Here is a 20,423-nt window from a genome sequence, read left to right as displayed (position 1 = left end):
ACACCCAACTATCTATCGATTTGTTTTCCAGACGTATGTTCGCGTTCGTCGCCAAGCGGTCACCCTCGTCGGCCGACAATCAGTGTCACGTGTTCTGCGAGCTGGAACCAACGCAACCGGCGGCGGCCATCATACAGTTTGCCAACAAGGTGCTCAGCGGTACCAGTCAGCAGCCCGCAGTTACCAGAGCAATCTGAGCAGAATGAGCAGCATATATCCGGGATGTACGCCCTAGGCACAATTATACAGAGCCGCTAACGCATGCACAACACAGCATCCACTGTCGTCGTATGGCAAACAATACAACAGAGAAAGCGTACAGAACAGTGGAAAAGCGCATATTGTTGTACTAATAAAACTTAAACAAACCCGCAAACCGCAAGGATCGAAAACGCACGAAACGCGCATTAATTAAACCACGGCAGGATGTAAACGTTTTAACACTGCACACCCGTTGTAGTACACGACGGCACACGCATATATGTGCACACAGGCGAATGAGCAGCATACTAAAACAACCATACTTAACACGGTGCGTTTTGAACGTGTGCCACGTGGCGCGCCCATTGTTACTCACGACACACAACAACAACAGCAAAAAAGAACAACCGCCAACTACCATTTTATTGTGTAATTGTGTAATTATTACTTACTATAATTTAGCCATATGCGTAGGGCAGCATCCATGTAACCCCATCATCTCACCCAGTCTCTCCCCATTAGTTTCGCTGTGTATGTGTTAAACGATAGCAAACGCCCTACACTAACAGACTATCTCCCACACGGTTGTATACACTACTTCTTTGCTGTCCTTTTCCGTTGCGTTTCCTTCGTGAGAACAAAAAAAAATCAATAATAATAATAGTTAAACAAATTGTTAGCCTTTTGTACAGTGGAGTGCTTTCGTGAGAGCCACACGCCAACTACTAATACACGCGTTGTTTTAGATAGTGTGTAGTGGGTGCGATAATCTGAAATATAGTAACGAAGAAATCAAACCAACTCCCCCACTTCGAGCGTATGATAAAGAAGGTGCACCACACAATAACATCTTTAAATATCGGCCGAGCAAAGCTTTTTGTTTGCTCCCCCTGGCAGGGACGCGGTTCGATGTTTTTCTTTTCTGCTTTTTGTGTTCCATCGTCCATCCGAACGCACCTATTGCTCTAGTTGTTCGAATGTGCACAGCGCCTTAAACTAATGCAACAAGTACATAACACACATCATGCTACTACTACTGCAACTACTACTAGCACCAGCGCTCATTAACAACGAATCGAACGTTATTTCGGTCGGTCCTCTCCTTTTGGCCTTTGATAGAGTCCAGCGCACAAAGCTTTGATCATACGTTTCACTTTAAGTGTTTTCCATTTTCCCATTGCTTATCACACGTCTTGCCCGCGGCAAAATTATATTTCTACTTTTCGTTAAGAAACATTTGTTTATCCTTTTAAAAGCGATAATTGACAGATTATTTTACAATTCTGAACGTACACGATTGATCGTTGTATGATTTTTTTTTTCGCTTTGCGTGCTTTCGCTGGCAAAGGTAGGAAAAAGAAGGACAGATAACTTTTAGAACAAACGAACGACTAAGTGCTTATCGTATGAACGCGTAAGTAGCTTATTTACGATCACACTTAATGATGATAAAAACGAAGCAAAACTGACCCGAAAGCATCTAACACACTCGGAACTGTATCATGAATCTGATGGAAGAAAAGCGCGTAGATGGAAGGAAACAAAAGCAGATCACGAAACCCGCGTGCCTCATCGCTAACGAAACATGCAGCAAATAAACAAAAAAAGTGTACGTTGAACCAGTGAGATTAATGAGAGACAGTAACACAGCAATATATTTATGTCGACAGCACAACAACAACAGGTACTAAAATAAACAAAGCGTCTAGCAATAAGGCTACAACATAACACAACCTCACGTGTAGAGAACGGTTTGAATCATTTTGTACTAAGCACGGAACATAACAACAGTGACAAAGGCTACAAGCAAGTTACAAGATAATGCAAAAGGTTTCTAAAACGGTACTAAAAACAGAAAGAAACGAAATAATATTAAAAAAATACAATCCCATTACACCCACAATAAGTGGCAATTGGAGGAAAATGCAAAAAAGCAAACAAAAAAAAAACACACACACACATTCACCACTAGTCGTTGTTTATAGGAAGTGTAAGGAAATCAGAAGCAATAGGTAACGCAGCTCTCGTGCGCCTGCAAGTATAATACAATGTAACACGCACAACGCAAAAAAAATCGTTCTACACGTTTTGTTTTTATACAGTTAAAAAAGCATGAAAAATCTATTATGTTTTGTTGCTCCATTCTCCGTCTATCGGTAGCTTTCCCGTGGCCGCTCTCGCAAGCATAGCACAGAAGCTGCAAGGGCGGCTAACTAGGAGCACACTAAGAGCTTTCCTAAATTATTTCTAATGTAATCAAACTTAAATTATTCTATCGCAACAGTATGACGTGTTATTGATGTTTGCTGAGAGGCTTCCCTTTGCCTCCAGGAGCGCGCAAAATGCGACAAAACCCCACTCAACCCATTATTAACACATTCAAACATGCATGATTCGATTAATACTGTAATTGTATATAGGTACAGTGATTTTCATGAAATAATAAACGAAACACTACGAAAAAACGGGACGTTCTTTTCCTTTGAAACAGTGAGTTGATGAAAGAAACGGCATTCAGAGTATGGCCGGAAAGGCGCTAGATTATGAGGACCAAATCAAGGATGACATTCCTTGTAATTAACTGTAACCTTGTTGATACAATATGGATTTATTCAAGCCTAATTCCATGTCAAGTCAGGCAGCAAAAGACGTAGTGATGGGGAAAATGAATGAATGGGTTTTCGTCAGAATCAATTCCAGCTAGCTCCGAAGTTATCTGGAATCGATTCCGGATAGTAGATCAGGACATGGTTCCGGAATCAGCTCCAGAATTGGCTCCGAAATGGGAGTCGGTTTCGTCATCCTAATAATAACGATGCTACGTATTGATAACCGCAAAGACTCAAAATTTACTAGTAAACGATCCATTCTTATTGAGATTCCCAGACTGATTTTGCTTCTGAAACTTCTTATTTCAATTCAAGAACTGATTCTCATTCCAGAGCTAATTCCAATTCTCGAGTCAATTCCGCTATCGAAGCAAATTGCGATTCCCAGGTCGATTCCGATCCCAGAGCTGATGCTGATGCCGAAATCGGCTCCGAAGTCAACTCCGGAATCGGAATCGGGTAGGCACAATTCTGAGCTCTCACCACTAAAAGAAACAATAAACTTGCAATACTGTCATCGAATTCCTCGCTATTCGGATATTTTTCCAATCGCAAATGACATGTTAACGTTAACGTAGATTGTAAATAACAGTTTTAACTTCTTTATTTGAACCCATCACGTGTCCGCTGCCATATAGGAAGGACTGTTCTTTCTCCAATTCCGATTTCATTTTAACTCCTTGCTGGTCGTTATCATTATTTAGTTTAAAATCTATTTTTACACTCCTTGCTCTATTACTTTCTTTTAGTAAATTTCACCAATCGTCGTGATAATAATGCTACACACACACACTAACGCTTTCCATTTTCAGTTCTCGTGTCAGCGTTGGCTAATGAATGAATCATTATCATCCTTACACCACGGTGTGTCTGACTTTGCCTCTAACTATCCCACATCAGATCGTGGTGTGTTGGTAAAAATTGTACAAAAAAAAACAACTAAAATTTCTAAAAACTAAAAGAAGAAGAACAGAGTCGATGCACGATTGAATACCGGTATTCTGTAAATGGCCACCCGAGGGCCAGAAAAATTAAAGCTACTTCGGCACACATCCTTTCGGCTCGATTTTGAGTGTGTGCCGGACATGTTTAAGTGGGGGATGAGTGTGTTTGTGTATTTTGTCTTTGTAATTCCATCACACTGGAGAGTTGTGAATGCAACTGTGTATAATTTACTCGTACAGACATGGCAGCATGTAATAACTTCTGTCTAATTCTTGCTCTCTCTCTCTCTATCTTTCTCTTTCAATTGTTTCTATCGCCGACGGTCTCGATCACGGTCGCGTGATCGATCGCGTTCGTGCTTGGATGACCGATGTCGACTGCTGCTATCGCTATGGCGACTAGAGCCATACTTGTCGTGCTTTCCATTGCCCCGGTAATCCTTCTCGGTACGCCTGTAGTCGTCTCGATCGTACCCACCACCACCGCCACCTACCTTGCCACTGTCCGATCGCATTCGATCACGGTCGCGATCGCGGTCCCGGCGAGAGTGTTCCACCACGAACGAGTTGGTGTGGTTCATTCCCTTCGAGCGATCGCCGCGATCACGATCTGCGCCGTTAGTGTAGCGATTGTCATTGTTTCGGTCCTCCTTGCCCGAGCGACGATCGTATTTTTTGTCACTAAAAACGAAAAGATTAAGAAAAAAAACATTAGTTTTACCGTACAGAACAGTACTTTTCCTTCGGCAGCTTACAAAAATCAATTCCTTCTTACCTCTTTTTGTACTTTTGCGGCGAGTCGGGCGATGGCGAACGGGACGAGTAGTGGCGGGAGGATTTCTTCTTGCCCGAGGACGACACCTTCGCCGGCGAGCGCGAGCGATGGCGCGTCTTCTTCGACGTCCTTCTGGTGCCGCCGCCGCCGCCACTCTTGTCGGTGGAATAGTGCGGCGAGTGAGGCGAGCGCGAACGTGACCGCGAGCGGGAAGTGGGACTGCGCGAACGCGACCGGGACGTGCGCGTTTTGGAGCGCGAGCGCGACTGTGATGTGCGGGAGCGGGACCGGGAGCCGCGCGATCGCGACCGCGACACCGAGCGGGACAACGAGCGCGATTTCGAGCGGGATGATTTCGACAGCGATTTAGACCGCGAACGCGAAGAGCGCTTCTTCCCATCGCCCACCGTCCCTCCTCCGGCAGTGTCGGGCTCGTTGTTGTTCAGTCCGGCGGTGCTGTTCGCATTGCTGCCACTGGTGGGCGCTGCAGTTCCGCCGCCTGTCCCACTGTTGGCGCTGCTGTTCGTAGTGCCCGCCGCTCCAGTTGGATTCAGGGGCAGTGGGATGGCCCGTTGAATGAACCCGCCCCAAGCGTTGTGCGACCCGTTGTTCCGGTCTACCGTAATGACGGTCGGGGCCGGAGCCGGCGCCGCCTCGGGCCGGTCCTTCTTGCGCTGCTCTTGGTACTTTTTCTTCAGCGCTTCGACCGCTTCCTCCAGCAGCTCGGCGTTCGGTTTGCCCCGCTTGTACAGGGCCATGATGCGGTAGCAGACGTCCAGCATGTCGTCCTCGCTGACGCGAAATATCACGAACCACGGCGGATTGTTCGGCAGCGGAATGTTGTGCTTGCGCGCGGTCAGATAGATGCACGCGCACGCGATCGTTTCCGGCTGGTAGCGCACGAACACGTCCGTCCGGAACGAGTCGTTCATGAAGTTCCACGCCATCTGCATCATGTTCTGGTGCTTTTCCAGCTCGAGGTACTTCAGGTACATCACGATCAGCTTGTGCGGGTGCTTCACGTGCACGCAGAACCCGAGCTCCTTCAGCACGCGCCGCTCCGCCTTGATGACCTGCGACTTCAGGTTGATGTAGTGCTGGTCCAGTATCATCGGTAGCAGTGGCCTAGTTAGTGTCGCGCACAGGAAGAAAGATAGCAGAGCAAGAAGAAAAAAAAACACATTCGGGTAAGGAGAGAAAGAAAAAAGGGGAAGAAAGAAACCGCCACCGCTCTGATCCGTTAGCGATTTTGCTTCTTCTTTTTTGTGATTGGTTTTCCTCCAGCTGGTTCGCATTTTAAGCGCTTCAATTTTGAAATTTACCCCCCTCTGATGTGGTGGATTTCAAAATTTGCTATGAACAAAACAAAACAAAACAAAAATATCATCTCGTTACACGCGCTTTTGCGGCTGCTTTAGAGCTATCAAACGGTTGGAATTGGGCCTTGCATGCAGTTTGTTCACGGTTATGATATACTATAAGCTTCAAAAAACAATTCTTCTAAATCAAAAACAGGCAATTGTAATGGGGAATTTTAAAGGGAATCATTAACACGATCCCGAAGTTAAACCACATTTCGATGGGGAAGTCTCGTGCGAAGAAAGTTGATGTAATCGTGTCGAGGGAATAGAACATGTTTTTCTTCTTTTTTTTCAGATAAATAGCACACAGTGATCTTCGGGATGCGATACATTTACCTGCCAACTTACCAACAGCACCCGACTACACACTTTCCTCCCACTACAAACCGATTGTCCCCCAGTCGGAATCGTGTTGGCGGCATGTGGAGCCCAAAAAATACTAAAAAATATCTTAAAAACAACATTATTACAATACACCAGCCGCACCGATAGTATCTTCAATCCTGCCAAGCCGTTCCGGTCTTCTTGATCGCTTCTTCTTTGGGCGAGCTCTCTTCGATGAGCATCTCTGTCTGTTGATAAGCATCAGCTGTTCCGCTAATGGTTACGACGACCGGAAATACCGATCTACCGTTTCCGTCTCACGAGCTCAAACTCTTCCAACAAACCAGCGCACTTCACCCTGCCCAAGCTGAGCGTCATCGCAACTGCCACCACTGTCGCAAGGGATGAGCTTCGCAAGATCGCTCCCATATCCGTGCGGTGCTGCTGCTAGACGGTTCTCTTACTTACGGAGACGGATCAGTGATAAGAAAAAACATAAAGAAAAAAAGAAAAAGAGAACATTCGAGAACATGCTTCGAGAATGGGTAATACAGAGAAAGAGAGAGAGAGAAGTTAGAAAGAAACACAAACAATCGTCGTGGCCACACAACAGTAGTAGAGGTAGGCAACTGCTACTATTTGTCACTCTCCCAGGCGGGTGCACGCGCGTCCGTTGGGTTGATGTTGGTTTCTGTTTCTTTGCTTTCCTCCCAATTCCTCTCCTTTTCCCGTATGAATAGACCATCTAGGCAAGCACCGTGTTCCAGTGGGGTAGGGGAAGAATCTTGATCCGCCAGTGCAAGCGTGGTTCAGCAGCTCGATGTGCTCCCGGGTGGGAAGGTGGCGCGCGCGTGCATGGACGAGATCGATCGATATTTCCAGCCTGTCCCGCATGTCTTCCTGCAGCATGCTGAAGGCTCTCTTCCAAGGCGGCTTGGGAACGCTTTAATGCTGCTGAAACGTGGATGCAACTTAGGAATGTTTTACCTTGTTCACCACCACATTTTGCGGCATATGGTACATATCAACGATATTAACGGACGATCAGTCAGTGGATGCACGCACAGTCAGTGATTCTTCTCGTTGTTCTTCGGCACCCATCTTCCATTGGAAGCCCATCATTGCTTTTACGGTTCGATTCGGCTCGGTTGGGGTGCTAAGGTCCCGTACACACACGAACGCGCGCGCGGATTCCGTTAAACTAACCTGGGAGCGTGCTGGCTCGCAACCGATTGCATTGCAGTTGGATACTCGTCGCTGCGCAGCGCCGCACACACGTGTGTTCAGAGATGGATTTTGTTTTGTTTTGTTCTGTTCAGACCATGTTTTGTTTTTGTATGTTTAATTTGGATTTTTTTTGTTTTGTTTTGTTTGTTTTTTTTTGTACTCTAAAGCTTTGCGCGCTTAGCGTTGCTTTGAGAAGGAGATAGAGTTTTGAGTAAGATTGCGTCTTACCTACAAAACTATAAGTGAAATAAGTTAATAGAAGTCGCTTTGCGGTAGGGGCCAGCAGCAGCAGACGTGTTGCTTGCGGAAACAGTGACAGGGGTGAGCGGATCGGTTACGGATCGGCACCCGGCATACTTACTTTTGGCTGCGGACTTGTTTGATATGGTGAAACACATTTATGACGTCACGGATCCGGCGCGGGGCTTCCTCGATCTTCGACGCCAGGCAGATGCAGCTCATCGCCGTCGCCTCCATGCTGTGGCGCACGAAGGACTTTGAGTAGAAGAATCGCTGAAATAGGACCTGCCCGGTCGCCATGGCAACCTAAAATGTAAAAAAGGAAATGCTTTATTCAACCGTGCCGAGCTTGTGGAGGACACTTCGCATGGTGCGGAGTCAAGGATGGGGGTTGTTGGTTGTGGGGACGGTAGCTGGCATTTGGGTGAATCACACACAAAAAAAGTGCAAACAATGAAACCACAAAGTCATTCGGCAAGCAGCGTTCAGTTCTTTTTGGCAAGAAATTTTCTTTCCTACTCAGTCGAGGCACAGGAAAAAAGAGAGGTTTGCATGAATTTCATCCCATTCACAGCATTAAAATGCATCATTTCATTAGCAGCTGAAATTCACATTCGCACTCACACGCACGCACACACACACATACGAACAAGACAAGATGGCGTCAGAAGCGCTTATGAAACTTCACCCCTAGCGAGCGCTGCTTACCTGGGGCAATTTTAGCAATATTCCTGCCGTCTGGATCAGCTCACACCCGAGGATACGCAGATCCGTCTCCGTCTCCCGATCGAGCCCATCGTTCTGGGACGGGGTTTGGTCCAGCTTCACTTCCGGAAGCAGACAGTTTTCGAGCGTGAGCACGATTTTCCCATATGGGCGCTGGACGGGCTGCGGTGCTGCGGCCGTCGCTGGCGCGGACTGGGTGGTTCCTATCACGGCGGACGCCGCCTTGCCGGTGGCGGTAACCGTTTCAGTGATTGTTTTACTCACGCTCATGATTGTAACGTGCACTTTCCACACACCTTAACTACGCATCAAGCGGGGGAAAACAATTCCGAAACGACGGGAACAGGCCTGACTCGCTTCTTCGCGAAAATCCAACGATTGAGCGAGCTGTCACGTTTGGTGGTGTTGGCAGTGTGGCCAGATTATTTTGGCGGTTTTCGGTAGGCGCATCTAAATTTTATCGGTAGTTTTCGGTAGGTTAAAACACGAAACTTAACACGAAGTTTTAAGAGGGATGGGGTGGGGGTGTGCTAATGCGCAAAATGAAAGTTCCATCTCACGAGAATATGCATCCTTTATCTAAGATATGGATTAGATTTGGTTCAGCTTTGGATTTGGATAAATGGAAGATCGGAAATTTTAGGGCGGTCATCTGTGAACCGGTAGGCATATAAAAAATCGGTAGGAATACAGATAAATCGGTATTTCTGGTCACTCTGTTTGTCGTGCCTCCCGGTGACAGACGTAATGTGACAGTTGCTGTTGACATTACAGAGCTCGCGTACAGTGTGGAACTGCAATAAATACGAAAAACACACCGAAAATGCATTTTTGTCTAATTTTTTGCGATTCTCGAGCAAACAAAGCAGCATTAATACATAATAAAAATTAAGCAACCGTAAATCTGCTTTTTGCTATCGATAAAAATAGAAAAGGCGTGCATTTTCACGCGGAGCCTTACAACAGTTGCATATTGCAGTGATTAGATCGGATTGATTTTAAACAGAAAGGGAAAGAAATTCATATTTAAACGTTGAGATTTTTGAAAAATTCACAAGAGAGTTATTTCTGATTGTTATTTGTATTTTCTGCTTATGTTTTATCTCGTTTAACATATTTACCTAGCAGACCACGTTAGATCAATTCTGTTAATTTGCTATATTGATTATTTTTTGATAATTCATTTGCGCTTTCCATCTTTTCTTTTGCTTACTTCAACGTTGGTAGTCTTTATGATTACTAAAGTAGTATGAAACTAGTTTTTCCATTTAATGTAGCACATTTTTGGGAAAAAATCGAGAGATATTTGTGCATCTCTCGAATTGGTAGCGCCATCTATGAAAAAGTAGTAAAAGTACTTTGAAATTTTGTATCCTTGCCGGTTTCCTCCATCCTCCATCCTTCCTCCATCCTTACCGGCTTTACTTCTTAACTGCTAATTTCGAAAAATCCAAAATAGTTTTCACATAAAAAGTATAATAAAAATAATCCATATAGATGTATTAGAAGATCCAACGATGTGTTTATTCTACAAAACCTCGAAGGAACATATTCAAATTGTGCCTAAGTGCAGTTGCAACGTTTACGTTTCCCTCAATGCATCCATTACTATCGATATTCAACTGTCTAGTGCAATCACACACATCTATCACTACTATGAACGCTCCAACAGCTAACGATATGCTGCAGCACACCGACCAAACAGCACCCTGCCTCCTAATGCCTTCCGAACAAATTAATTAGTTTTCACCTATGTAAGCCCTCGGGCGCCCGTTTTGCATACCCACCAACCGCGTGAACCAAACAAGTTCAAAGAAGAAAGCAGAAGAATGGCAACAAAAAGCGTGGAAGCACATCACAGCAGGCGATGGCGATGGTGGCAGGAGACATCTTTGCTCTATCGCATACTCTTACCTCGTCCTTCTGATTCAGTCTGCCCAGCATCCCGCAGGGTTCGGTGGGTATTGTGATAGTTCCACAAAAGGAAGACTTTTTTTGTGTGTCGGAACTCGACTCTATCTCCTCACTTCACGCGGCACACGGTGTGTAATCGATAAGGTGGAGACGTTCATTCATTCAGGTTCCAACTTCCGGCGCCTCTCCACAGGTGACATGACACCCGAGACACGGCGGGAAAGACTACCGGAGGTGCCAGTAACAGTGATCATTTTGCATAGCAGCAGCGAGCTCTGCACCCGAACCAGGGGGGCCCAGGATGCAGCAGCATTTTAATTAAAACTCATTTTTATTTAGTCCGTACCGTCATCGTACCGGAGACGGAGACGCGGGATGCTGAATCGAGCTCAACCGGTTCGATTGGTCGAAGAGTGTGCTTAAGATGTGCCGACCCGTTAGAACGGTTTGTGTCCTCGCCAGGCTGGTGCAGACGGCACTAGGTGGATGGCATGGGCAAGATGGCTTACTTGAGAAAAAGGGCAGCTGCCTCTGATGGCCCGTCGGTCGGTTGGGTTGCGAAAGGGTACGGGTAACAAATTAAATCAGAACACGGTGTACACTGGAGACAGCAAGAGAGCCAGGGCATTCCGACCGAGCGTTGACATCAAGGGGCACATCCGTGAAGTAGGTAGGTAGGACCTTGCTAGAATAAAGAAAAGAAGGGAAAAACAAACCTAAATACCGAATGGAGGAGAAGCATCCAAACCAGAAGACCGATAAGTGTTGAACGCGACGGAATGGGAGTTTTCCCCATCGGGAAGAGTATTAGTGAGTAAATGGCTCGGCCGGGATTCCTGTTCATCATCTTTCTTCCGGGCAGGACTCTTTTCCCTTATCGTTTAATCACATTCCCAGTGGGGTGGAAGGTAAGAACGAAAAAAAAAAAACAATTTCACAGACACAAATATACGTGTCGAATGAGCGACACTACTGTGTGGGGGGTTAGGGAGTCACCGGGAAATCTTTGATTATTGCCAAGGGCGATGGACTCACAATAAAGAGAAGAGGACAAATAAAACTCTCCCCCAGCTCAGCGACACGGAGCGAGGGAAACAAATTAGAGAGCTACTTATGCTGAAGAACGGGCTCCCATTCATAATGATTTGGATCAGTTGCTCTGCCCATCGAGGCCCACTGCTCCTTCCCAATCCCTCCCCCACCCAAGGCGAGCATACCACTGGCATGCAAATTAACCCCACGGAGACGCAAAACGGTTTCGGTTAAACCCGGGAAACTGATTTTATAACCTAATGGATCGTTTCAAGCCACCCGCGGAGGGTGGTGGGTTATTTTTGGCGGACGTTTTTTCGATTTTTGTCACCAGTCCAATTATTTGCGCCTCGTAAGTTTGGGATTAATTCTTTTCAGCTTTGGCTTTGGCGGTTCTGCTGGTGTTCTGGTGTTGCCTGAGCTCATCATAATTTGGTGGTATTGATGGTGGTGGTGGTGGGTGGTGCTACATTTAACTCGTTGTTCCTAGGGGTTGGTGCTCTTTCCCTAGGGAAAGCTAATGGGAGCGTGGGGGTGGGGCAGCCGTGACAGCCTGAAGCTTTGTGGTTTGGAAAATCCCCCCCACGTCGGAATGGAAACAGTACAAAACGGTCGCAGTAAGACAAGCGGCTAACGATGCTGACGAAGAAATTTAAAGCAACACAGTGCGACCTATAATCAACAATACACATAAACGATAAATACTTTACACGACATGGAGGGGGAATACAGGGACCGCAGGAGAGTAAGCGTTAGAGGAAGCAGTTTCAGCGAAAAACCACCGAAACGAATTAATTCAGTCAAATTAATCAGCTTATACGAATAAAAAGCGATAATAGAGAGCAAAGGCACCAAAGCGAACTTCCCGAAAATGAACACACGCTGAGCCCGGGAGGGGTCGTCTCGATTCGATGGAAATATTGGACACTAATTGATTCCGGAATGTTTGAGCGCGAGTGATTAAATTCGGACAGAAAATCGTAGTTAATGTTAAAATTTCTTGCGCAATTCTATGAAACTTTTCATTTCTCTTTGTGGCTGGCTTGGTGCTGTATTTTGTGGAAAAAAGTCAATGCACACAGAAAATGGGTTGCTAAAATATTGACTGATCCATTCGTTCGGAAGAACTAGTGCGTGTTAAAGTATTAATTAAACGTAAAATGCGTACCAGCGATAGACGGCGACCGAAGGAAAAGTCGATTCTGTGGGCGTCGGAGTCGATTGGTTTTGACTTTGGTGGAACCAGCCTTCGGAAAAGCTCTGTTGCAGCAAAAGCGAACATTACACGTACACGTACACACGTATCAGCAGCCTCCGGGAGCTTCAACGGGATCCAGCTTAGCTTAATATTATTTAAATGAAAAAGCAAACGCAATTGAAGCACTTGCTGTCTTACGCCACATTGGCCTAGAGCAGCAGCATCGTTGGCAAAACTCCGCGATGTAATGAATGAGTTTTTAAGCCCACCCAACTGTTGACGTCGTGTGGGCGGGCAGTGGATTCCGAATGGGCCACCGGAGGGGGGTTGGGGGGGGGGTAGAGGGGTTAGAAGAACGAAAAAAACACGGACGAAAACGGAAAGAAATAATACTCTCGACATCATTCGCAAAGCCGTTTTGAAGAACGTTTTGATTTTCGTTTCGTTTTTCTTTTTCACTTGTACACCCGCGCGTGTGTGTGTGGCTCTCTAGCCCGAAATTCGCTTTCTTGTCTCCATTATATGATTGTATCTTTGGCAAATAATCTTCAACATTCACTCCCGGATCATCCTGGTGCGATTGTGGTGCGATTGTGATGCGGGGGGAAGAAAACAGAAAGAGGCTGGATAAAGGAGAGCTGTAAAGGCACAGGCAGGCAGGATTGAAAGGCAGCCCTTAGGCCAAATTTGGCTCCAATTTGGTGCCGCCTTTTGCGAGCACCCGGGGGGGAGGCCCAACGCCCCGTTTGTGTCGATTGACAATAGTGCCTTTAAATGAGCTCCCGCTTAGCTGTGTATGCCGGGTGCTAGCAGGTTGGACGGCTTTTACGCGACACCGCTCGTACAGCGGCCAGGCGTCAGGACGAACAAGAAGAAGAAGAAGAAGAAAAAAAACCCTACCGCTGCTCATCAAACTCGGGTAGAAAGGCCCGGCGCACAGGCGCACGGCTACACCGTTGGGGATTAAAAGGTTTTCTTTCCTATTGAGTCCCCATTTACTTCGCCTTACTTGCTGATACCTTTAAACGATCGCTGCTTAATTTGCGCTCCGCCCGGAAACGGAAACACAGGCACACGGACTCGTCGGCTGGCAGAACTTGGCAATAGAAAAAGAAATACACTTCGTGGTAAAGGTAGGATTTTTGTGTGTGTGAGAGTTTTTTTTCACCTTCTACTGCTTCTCATCGCTTTCCGTACTTCATTCGATTTGAAAATGTATTTTCATTAATTTTGCCAATATTCCACCAGCTCCGGGTGAACTGCTTCGAGCTATTGAGCTGAGCGCACTACGGAGCCATGGACGGAGAGGATTCTGGGATGGTTAGCATTACCGGGCCAGGTGAATTTATCTGCAAATGAAAGCAATCAACCGGGCTTCGATCTGTGCCTGAGGTACGGTTAGCAGAAATCGATTTAGTTTTTAAGCATTTTCCACCGAGCTGTATTATTTTTCAGCATAAGAAACCCTGGCGAACAATGTAGTCTTAGTACAGGAATTATATTATGCGACAAGTCACACAGAAAAGGCTTGTGTGGCCTTGTGTGACAAACTACCATCTATTGCTGTGAGGGCAACGTTTGTGTAACATATTAAAATGAAAATATTATAAGACGCAATCATCTTTTCCCTCCAGAGAAAGTTGACCGAATGTTGCTCGTTTCCGGGTAAAGACGTCTCATTGACTGTTGCATTGTCGGATGCATCGAAAGTCCGTCTTGCAGCGAATGCAATGCTGGGGCAGTAAGAAAGGTTTGCTCGAGAAATAGTGAATGTTTATAAGCAGGTAAGCTGTCAGATACACTCGTACCCAACGTTGTTTGAGTGGGAAATTTTCCGAGAAATTTTGCAACAAACTCTCCATCACTAGCTGCTAGTGGATATGGAGTACGTAAGGTTGGTGGTTGACACCAGCCAACTTGTTACTTGTTGGCAAACAGGTTGTCTCGTTTGTTTAAATTTGACGCTCCAATTGCACGGTCTCGTTGCGTTTCCGATCTGTCCGGTTCATCACCAGCCCGGTTGCACAATTAGCACAATTGACTTGAACGCCCCAGTAGCGATCAAAGGAATTCCTTGAGAAGCCTGCAAAAAAAGAAAAACGACCCTGATCGTAGGAACACATACAATCTCAGTTCAATTTCATGCTTGAAACACGGTACACCTCAGCTTGTGTTCACTGTGATGATTGAATTTCTCCTTCCCACCCTAACCCCAGCTTTCAGCATCATCATCATCATCATTAGCTGTTGACTTAAGGTGGTGTGTGTGTGTGTGGCAAAACAGCGCCACACAAAACACGGCCCACCCGTGCCAATGCCACCGTCCGAATGGACGGAATTCATTTTCCTTTTAACCTGCCGCAAAGAGGTCGTACCGACTGGGGGGAAGACAAGGGCCGTGCCGTACTTGTGGTTCGAGTCCCGTGCAACTCTATACAGGCATCACCCGAATCGGAACACTGGGGGCGAACAATAGTCCACCGCTTGGGATGCCCAAAGCATCATCCCAGTGTTGGCCAAACAATGTTGGCGTCCCGAAAAAGGAAACACAAACAAATCGAGCCAGGTCGTAGGCGCATGCAGGGACGGTTAAGGGACGCGAGCTCACGCTCAACGAATGGCTGGAAATTGAAATTTGCATTCACGGTTTCTGTTTATTGAAATGCTGTCGATTCGTTCCTTAAACATCCTCGCCCCAATACTAGCCGCCCGCCACACGGTCGCCTTGCCAAAGAGTTTGCCTTGAAGTGCGGCCCTGGCTCCTGGCCGTGTCTTCGATTACTGTCGCACACTTTGTCCTCTGCAATCTCGACCCGAAGTCGCCTCCGGGGCAGAAAGCCTGGCAGGCATCACCCTGCGCCACCTTGTGTGTGTGTGTGTGTGTGTGTGTGTGTGTGTGTGGTAGCGAACGCGCGTACTTTTACGGTTAGTTGGAGTGTTTGTGTAGTGAAATGTTGGCACCCATTCGGGATGGAACGGTGTTCAGTCTCACCTCGCTCTCCCCATGTTCCCGGTTGTTCCTGCTGTACGTGGAGCTTTTCGTGATATGATTGTCGGGTCGGTATACATCGGCAAATCCCCGTCCCCGTACCTGTTGCCACCAACCGCCCCAAACCCGCCAGACACAAACAGAGTGCGCCGGAATGATACTAGCTAGTAGCTACCGTTCGACAATGGCGCACGACAAAAGGTAACAACAACGATCGCTTTTGAAATGTCACCATGGAGTCGCCTGGTTTTCTTTTTTACCCCCCGGTCTCGGGACACGCTGCACGGGACGTGTGGGTAGCAGCCAATAGCCTCAGCATGGGTTTGCTGTTTGCATCAAGCATCCAACTGGGGCGACTGCAGAGAGAGAGAGAGAGAGAAAAGTTTTTTTAGCTATTGTTGTGAGCACGATTGAATTACGGTACGCTTCGTAGTCCGCTCGATGGAGGCCGGTATTGTAAAATTAATAAATAAAACTCTATTGATACCCCTTTTTTCTTTTCACTACCCGTCCAGTACGACCTGGCGAGGCTTAGGTAACGGGCACGCACTTTAAAGTTGAGTGGTGGTGTTAAGGGTGTTTATTTTAGTTTTGCAGAGAATAGTGCTTTTGTTACTATGCGGTAACGATTCTACGAATGACATTTGATATGGTGATAGAAACAATTACAATGAGTGTTTATTGTAGCTGAAAGCTTTGTTGAATGTTCATACATTTTCTGGGAATGCATTACAAGCTTCGATTATGCGCAATGTTATGCTGATGTTTGGAACTTGATGTTGACGTTTGATGTCCCAGAGAGAAGCTCACAAATAACGTTTGCATTAAAAAAATGGAGAATACTAGTCAATTTTTCATGGGTTTATCTTAACCCGCACTATTTAAACGGGAATAACGTTTTCAATAACAGTATTCCATGAGTCAGTAAACAAAATTTCATATCTCTATTAGTCGAACTCTAGCCGTGATGGCCAAAAAGGTAAAGCAACTTTGTTTAGAAGCGTGTGCGATCGAAAAACTGCATCCCGTAGTGTCTGAAACGGACTGCGTGATTCAGTTTGTGGACGTCGGATAAGTCCTTTCCATCATCTGCAACTTCTTGCCATTATAAGACAACAATCAGAGCATCGAATAAAAGCTCGGTTCCGACGACTCTGGGCGAGTTGAGATTCCAACGGAAGCTGAAAATGAAGACCGAGGGATATTTGGCTACATTGCGGCGTTACCTAGGCCGGGAGCTGGATCAACTGTTGCTATTGGTTTCTAAACCAATATAATGCAAAACGCTCTACTCCAACAGTTTTGTCGCGAAAACTGAGAAGGAATTCTTCGAAATTGATTTAATTCTTACAAAAACATTTCTGCACGCATGTCTTCGTCCATGCTCATGAAAAGTCCATGAGATTATCGCTCTTCGTTTTTATCTGTTTTACGGTTGATTAACAGCAGCTAATCTACCATTTAGTTACTTTCAAATTACTGGTAAATTTGAAGTAAATTCTTTTTCTAGGAACGAAAATATAGCATTCCATTGTAATGTCACAGCTTTCTCTTATTTGCTGTCGCTATCGACTAAGTCAATCGACACCTGTACTGTTTCCCTAGTAATTTTCATTGTAAGGCCAGATTCTTTAGAAATAAGTTAGCTAATGCAGCGCCAATCAAGAACATAAAAATGAACATTTATTTAACAATTGACGTTTAATATCATACATTTATCCTGATACCGATCCTAATCAAATCAACTATTTCTACCGTGTTTAACTATTAAAACAACTTCTCTGTGAACTATTGACACAACAACTGTGCTCGGCCTGGGAGTCGTGTGGTGGGTCAGGGGTGTTGGCGGCAGTATTGTGGCGTGAGAGCCGCTCCTGGGGGATGACAACAGTATTTGAAGATGAGACATGAACAAACCTGAAAGTACAAACCATATGACAGAGTCTGTCAGGTTAAAAGTTAAGCTGCGGTTGGAGATCATAGGAAGTGTGGAATACTGTACTTCAGATCTCTAAGCACAGCTTAAGGCTAGTGTTTAGCCAGAGTGGGTATGACTCTGATTATGTCCCAACCTCCCGAAAGAGAGACTGAAGGCATAGGAGTATACAACCTCGCTCATAGAAGAAGAAGAAGAAGAAGAAGAAGAAGAAGAAGAAGAAGAAGAAACAACTTTTCAAATAACACTGTCAACGAAATGAATATACATTTTTGCATAAAAAAACCTATAAAGTAAACAAACACAATTGTCTCGAAATTAAATCAATGATACGCAAACGGCCAATGATCCAATGGCGAATAAAAAGCTCAGTAGCAAATTAAATAAAAGTATAAGCCCGTTTCACTCACAGAATGCGGCTTCCCCAGTAAAAGATGCAGCAGTGGTAGTGGGCAACCGGCTGAAGCATCTGTGCCGACCGCGAACGGTACGTACGTTTTATGAGCGTTATTTGAATCGAATTAATTTGCGAACCATTGAGCTAGCAATAAATATAAATTTTTAATAATAAATAATTTTCATTTCGCTTGCGCCGGGCACCCATTTTCGTATCATTTCCGAGCATTCTCACTCTGTCTCTCTCTATCTCGCGCGCGCCCTTCCCATTCCTCGAAAACGCGGGCAGTCAAACGTGTCGCGATGATTGAGAATGAAACAGTGCATACAGTGCAGGGAAGGTAAAACACAACCAAAACAACAACAACAAAAAAACACAAAAATTGCACCAGGAAAAACCTGTCGTCACTGTGAAAATAAATGGGCAAGGGAGAAACAAATTTGCTTCCCGCGATGCAACCGGCGTACCGTGCCATTGGTGGGGCGTGCAGGAGACGCAACACATATTTTATATCCACCCAATCGGTCAGATAATGTTGAAACACAAAATTTCACCAAAACCGTACGATCGGCCCCCCCAAATACCGGTGGCAAACCGTCAGCGCAACAGCGCAAAACTTCACTCGTGGCGGAACCCCGTGCGGCAGGCAGGCAGGCGGGCATAAAACGCTGTAATGAACACGGGCGATGCGAATGGCACAGCTTTTACGATACAAAAACTTTCCACAATACGGTAACGGTAAATTTGAAATGAAAGAGAATGGCAATGGTACGGGGAAAAATGTACTCGGCTTTCCACAAGCACAAGGCTTGAGCTTATTAAAACGGAAGCAAGCAAAATTCGTGCAAAGCGCGCCCGCCAGAACAGAAATAATCATGAAGTACATCTGGTAAAGTGCAGCTGCAAAAAAGTCCCCCCCATCTCTTTTTCTCGCCCTTCGGATCATCACAAAAACTTCAACGCAACAAGCCGAACCGTTGGTGGCGAAGCCGCGCGACGGGCGTACAAATTTGGGGATGGAAATATGACCAATAAGTGTGCCGTAAAAAAGCACGACTGAGTTGCCTGCTCACTTGCTTGCTTGCCCCTGACCACCCGCTTCTTCGGTCCAATTGGTTTGCACCAGGAACAACACAAAAATTACGACCTGGATGAGTGGATTTACCATTTGCAGAAGAGTGAGGGAAGAATAATAAAATGAAAGGGCGAAAAGAATAAAAAAAAGAATGAAACTCACAAAACGTAGCGCGAGCATAAAATAAAAGCGACACATATTATAAGTCAATTATGAAACATTTAATTTCCAATAAATAATGCGCGTCCCTTTACCATTCGCCTGCACGTGTGCACGTGCAATGAGATGAGGTGAATGAAGCCTATTAACACAACAACGAAACAAAAAAATGGAGTAGCGAAAAAGCGAACGAAGTAAGGCGCAAGGAAAATGGACGGGAAAAAAATATCACAAAATATATATATATTAAAAAGTGTAAGCTCACTTGTCGCTTCGTGGCGCACCCTTGCCGGCTCGAATTCCGCGGAACAATGGCGCGGAGCGTGGCCAGAAGGCTGATTGGGGGAAGGAATCAGTGTGCCCAGCATTCACGTTTTCCATCATCGCTTTTTGTGTGTGTGTGTGCCCTTGGCTCGTAATTTTTATGTCCGCGTTTCGATTCTCTTTTTCCGCGGGACAATATTTCAGCGGCTCATTTTTTTGTTGGCGGATCCTTTTTGTGTCCGATTTTTGTGTGTCTCGCAATGTGTTTGTGCTTTACGTTCTGGCTGGGCTGGGCGTGTTCCCCAGGGCAACGTTCGCCACACTTTTCCCTCACTCAACCGGAGCTGCCGGGTCGGATTTTCACGTGATGTTCAGAAATCAACTTAAATTATTTAAACAATAATTACACGAATCAAAAAGTTTTTCGGCTTTTGCGTGCCGCAGAGATGCAGACGGTGGGAAGTGATGGAAATCTTTACCCCACGTATGCTGGCGCGGTCACCGCCCCTTGCCTCACGCGGGCACACACACACGCGCCCGCTTGCATGGATGGGAATGAATAATACATGCTGATTTTCACGATTGAAATACGAGATAAGTTTAAATATGACATGGAATAAATTAATGGGTAAGAAAGTTTCGGCTTACGTGCTGCTCGGTGCGAAGTTGGGGTGCTACAGTAGGCGGCCACGCTCGTCGGGTTTGTATCCCGTTTCGCCCGTTCCTTTTTTTTGTTGCAACGTGTGCGTTCGGAGGAAGGTGGGTTAAACTTTATCGTGACAATTTGGCGAAATGTGTGTGTGTGCCAGCGCGGCTCCGAGTTCGATTTTAACCTCTGACGTTTCGAATCGATTTGTGTGCGTCAGACTTCGTTTTTTTTTTAAATGGGCATCACGGCGCATAAGCTCACCCGCGGTTGGTCGATTTCCGGCGAAACTTAATTGATGAGGATAAATCAAAGGCATGAGTAATGGGCATTGGGGTACGGTTGCGATGTCGATTGCAATCCTGATGCCGATAAATGCTGTGGCCGCGCTGCATCCGGTGGAAAT

The 20,423-nt window shown here is 45.8% G+C and overlaps 2 protein-coding genes across 13 annotated transcripts in view; one reads left to right on the top strand and one right to left on the bottom strand.

The window, feature by feature from the left end:
- LOC120908515 (tensin-1) overlaps positions 1-2,666 on the top strand; it is a 157,400-nt gene extending 154,734 nt beyond the window's left edge. For all 11 annotated transcript variants that reach the window (XM_040319575.1, XM_040319578.1, XM_040319574.1 and 8 more), the window contains one exon: positions 32-2,666. In XM_040319575.1, the coding sequence (XP_040175509.1) occupies positions 32-197 (166 nt within the window). In that variant the 3' untranslated portion in view covers positions 198-2,666. The remainder of the gene's footprint in view (positions 1-31) is intronic.
- Positions 2,667-3,385: 719 nt separating this feature from the next.
- On the bottom strand, positions 3,386-8,801 carry LOC120908516 (cyclin-L2-like). 2 transcript variants are annotated; one of them, XM_040319586.1, is made up of 4 exons: positions 8,390-8,801; positions 7,803-7,987; positions 4,530-5,654; positions 3,386-4,435 (listed from the first exon to the last, which is right to left on the bottom strand). In XM_040319586.1, the coding sequence occupies exons 1-4, from the start codon at positions 8,675-8,677 to the stop codon at positions 4,066-4,068; spliced, it is 1,968 nt and encodes a 655-aa protein (XP_040175520.1). In that variant the 5' UTR covers positions 8,678-8,801; the 3' UTR covers positions 3,386-4,065. The 2 variants fall into 2 exon arrangements, with proteins under 2 accessions (XP_040175520.1, XP_040175521.1); XM_040319587.1 differs by lacking the exons at positions 7,803-7,987; positions 8,390-8,801 and adding an exon at positions 6,239-7,403.
- Positions 8,802-20,423: the final 11,622 nt, after the last annotated feature.

Source organism: Anopheles arabiensis, chromosome 2, assembly GCF_016920715.1.
Source record: "Anopheles arabiensis isolate DONGOLA chromosome 2, AaraD3, whole genome shotgun sequence".
NCBI lineage: Eukaryota > Metazoa > Arthropoda > Insecta > Diptera > Culicidae > Anopheles > Anopheles arabiensis.
The sequence above is the reverse complement of the archived record's forward strand: the minus strand, read 5'-3'. Positions and strand labels throughout refer to the sequence as shown.

Bases quoted from the DNA above. Each gene is read 5' to 3' on its own strand.
- LOC120908516 (XM_040319586.1), bottom strand. From the start codon at position 8,677: ATGAGCGTGAGTAAAACAATCACTGAAACGGTTACCGCCACCGGCAAG. The intron at 5,655-7,802 runs GTAAGTATGCCG...GACACTAACTAG, and splicing joins AAACAAGTCCGCAGCCAAAA to GCCACTGCTACCGATGATAC. The intron at 4,436-4,529 runs GTAAGAAGGAAT...TTTCGTTTTTAG, and splicing joins CCGCAAAAGTACAAAAAGAG to TGACAAAAAATACGATCGTC.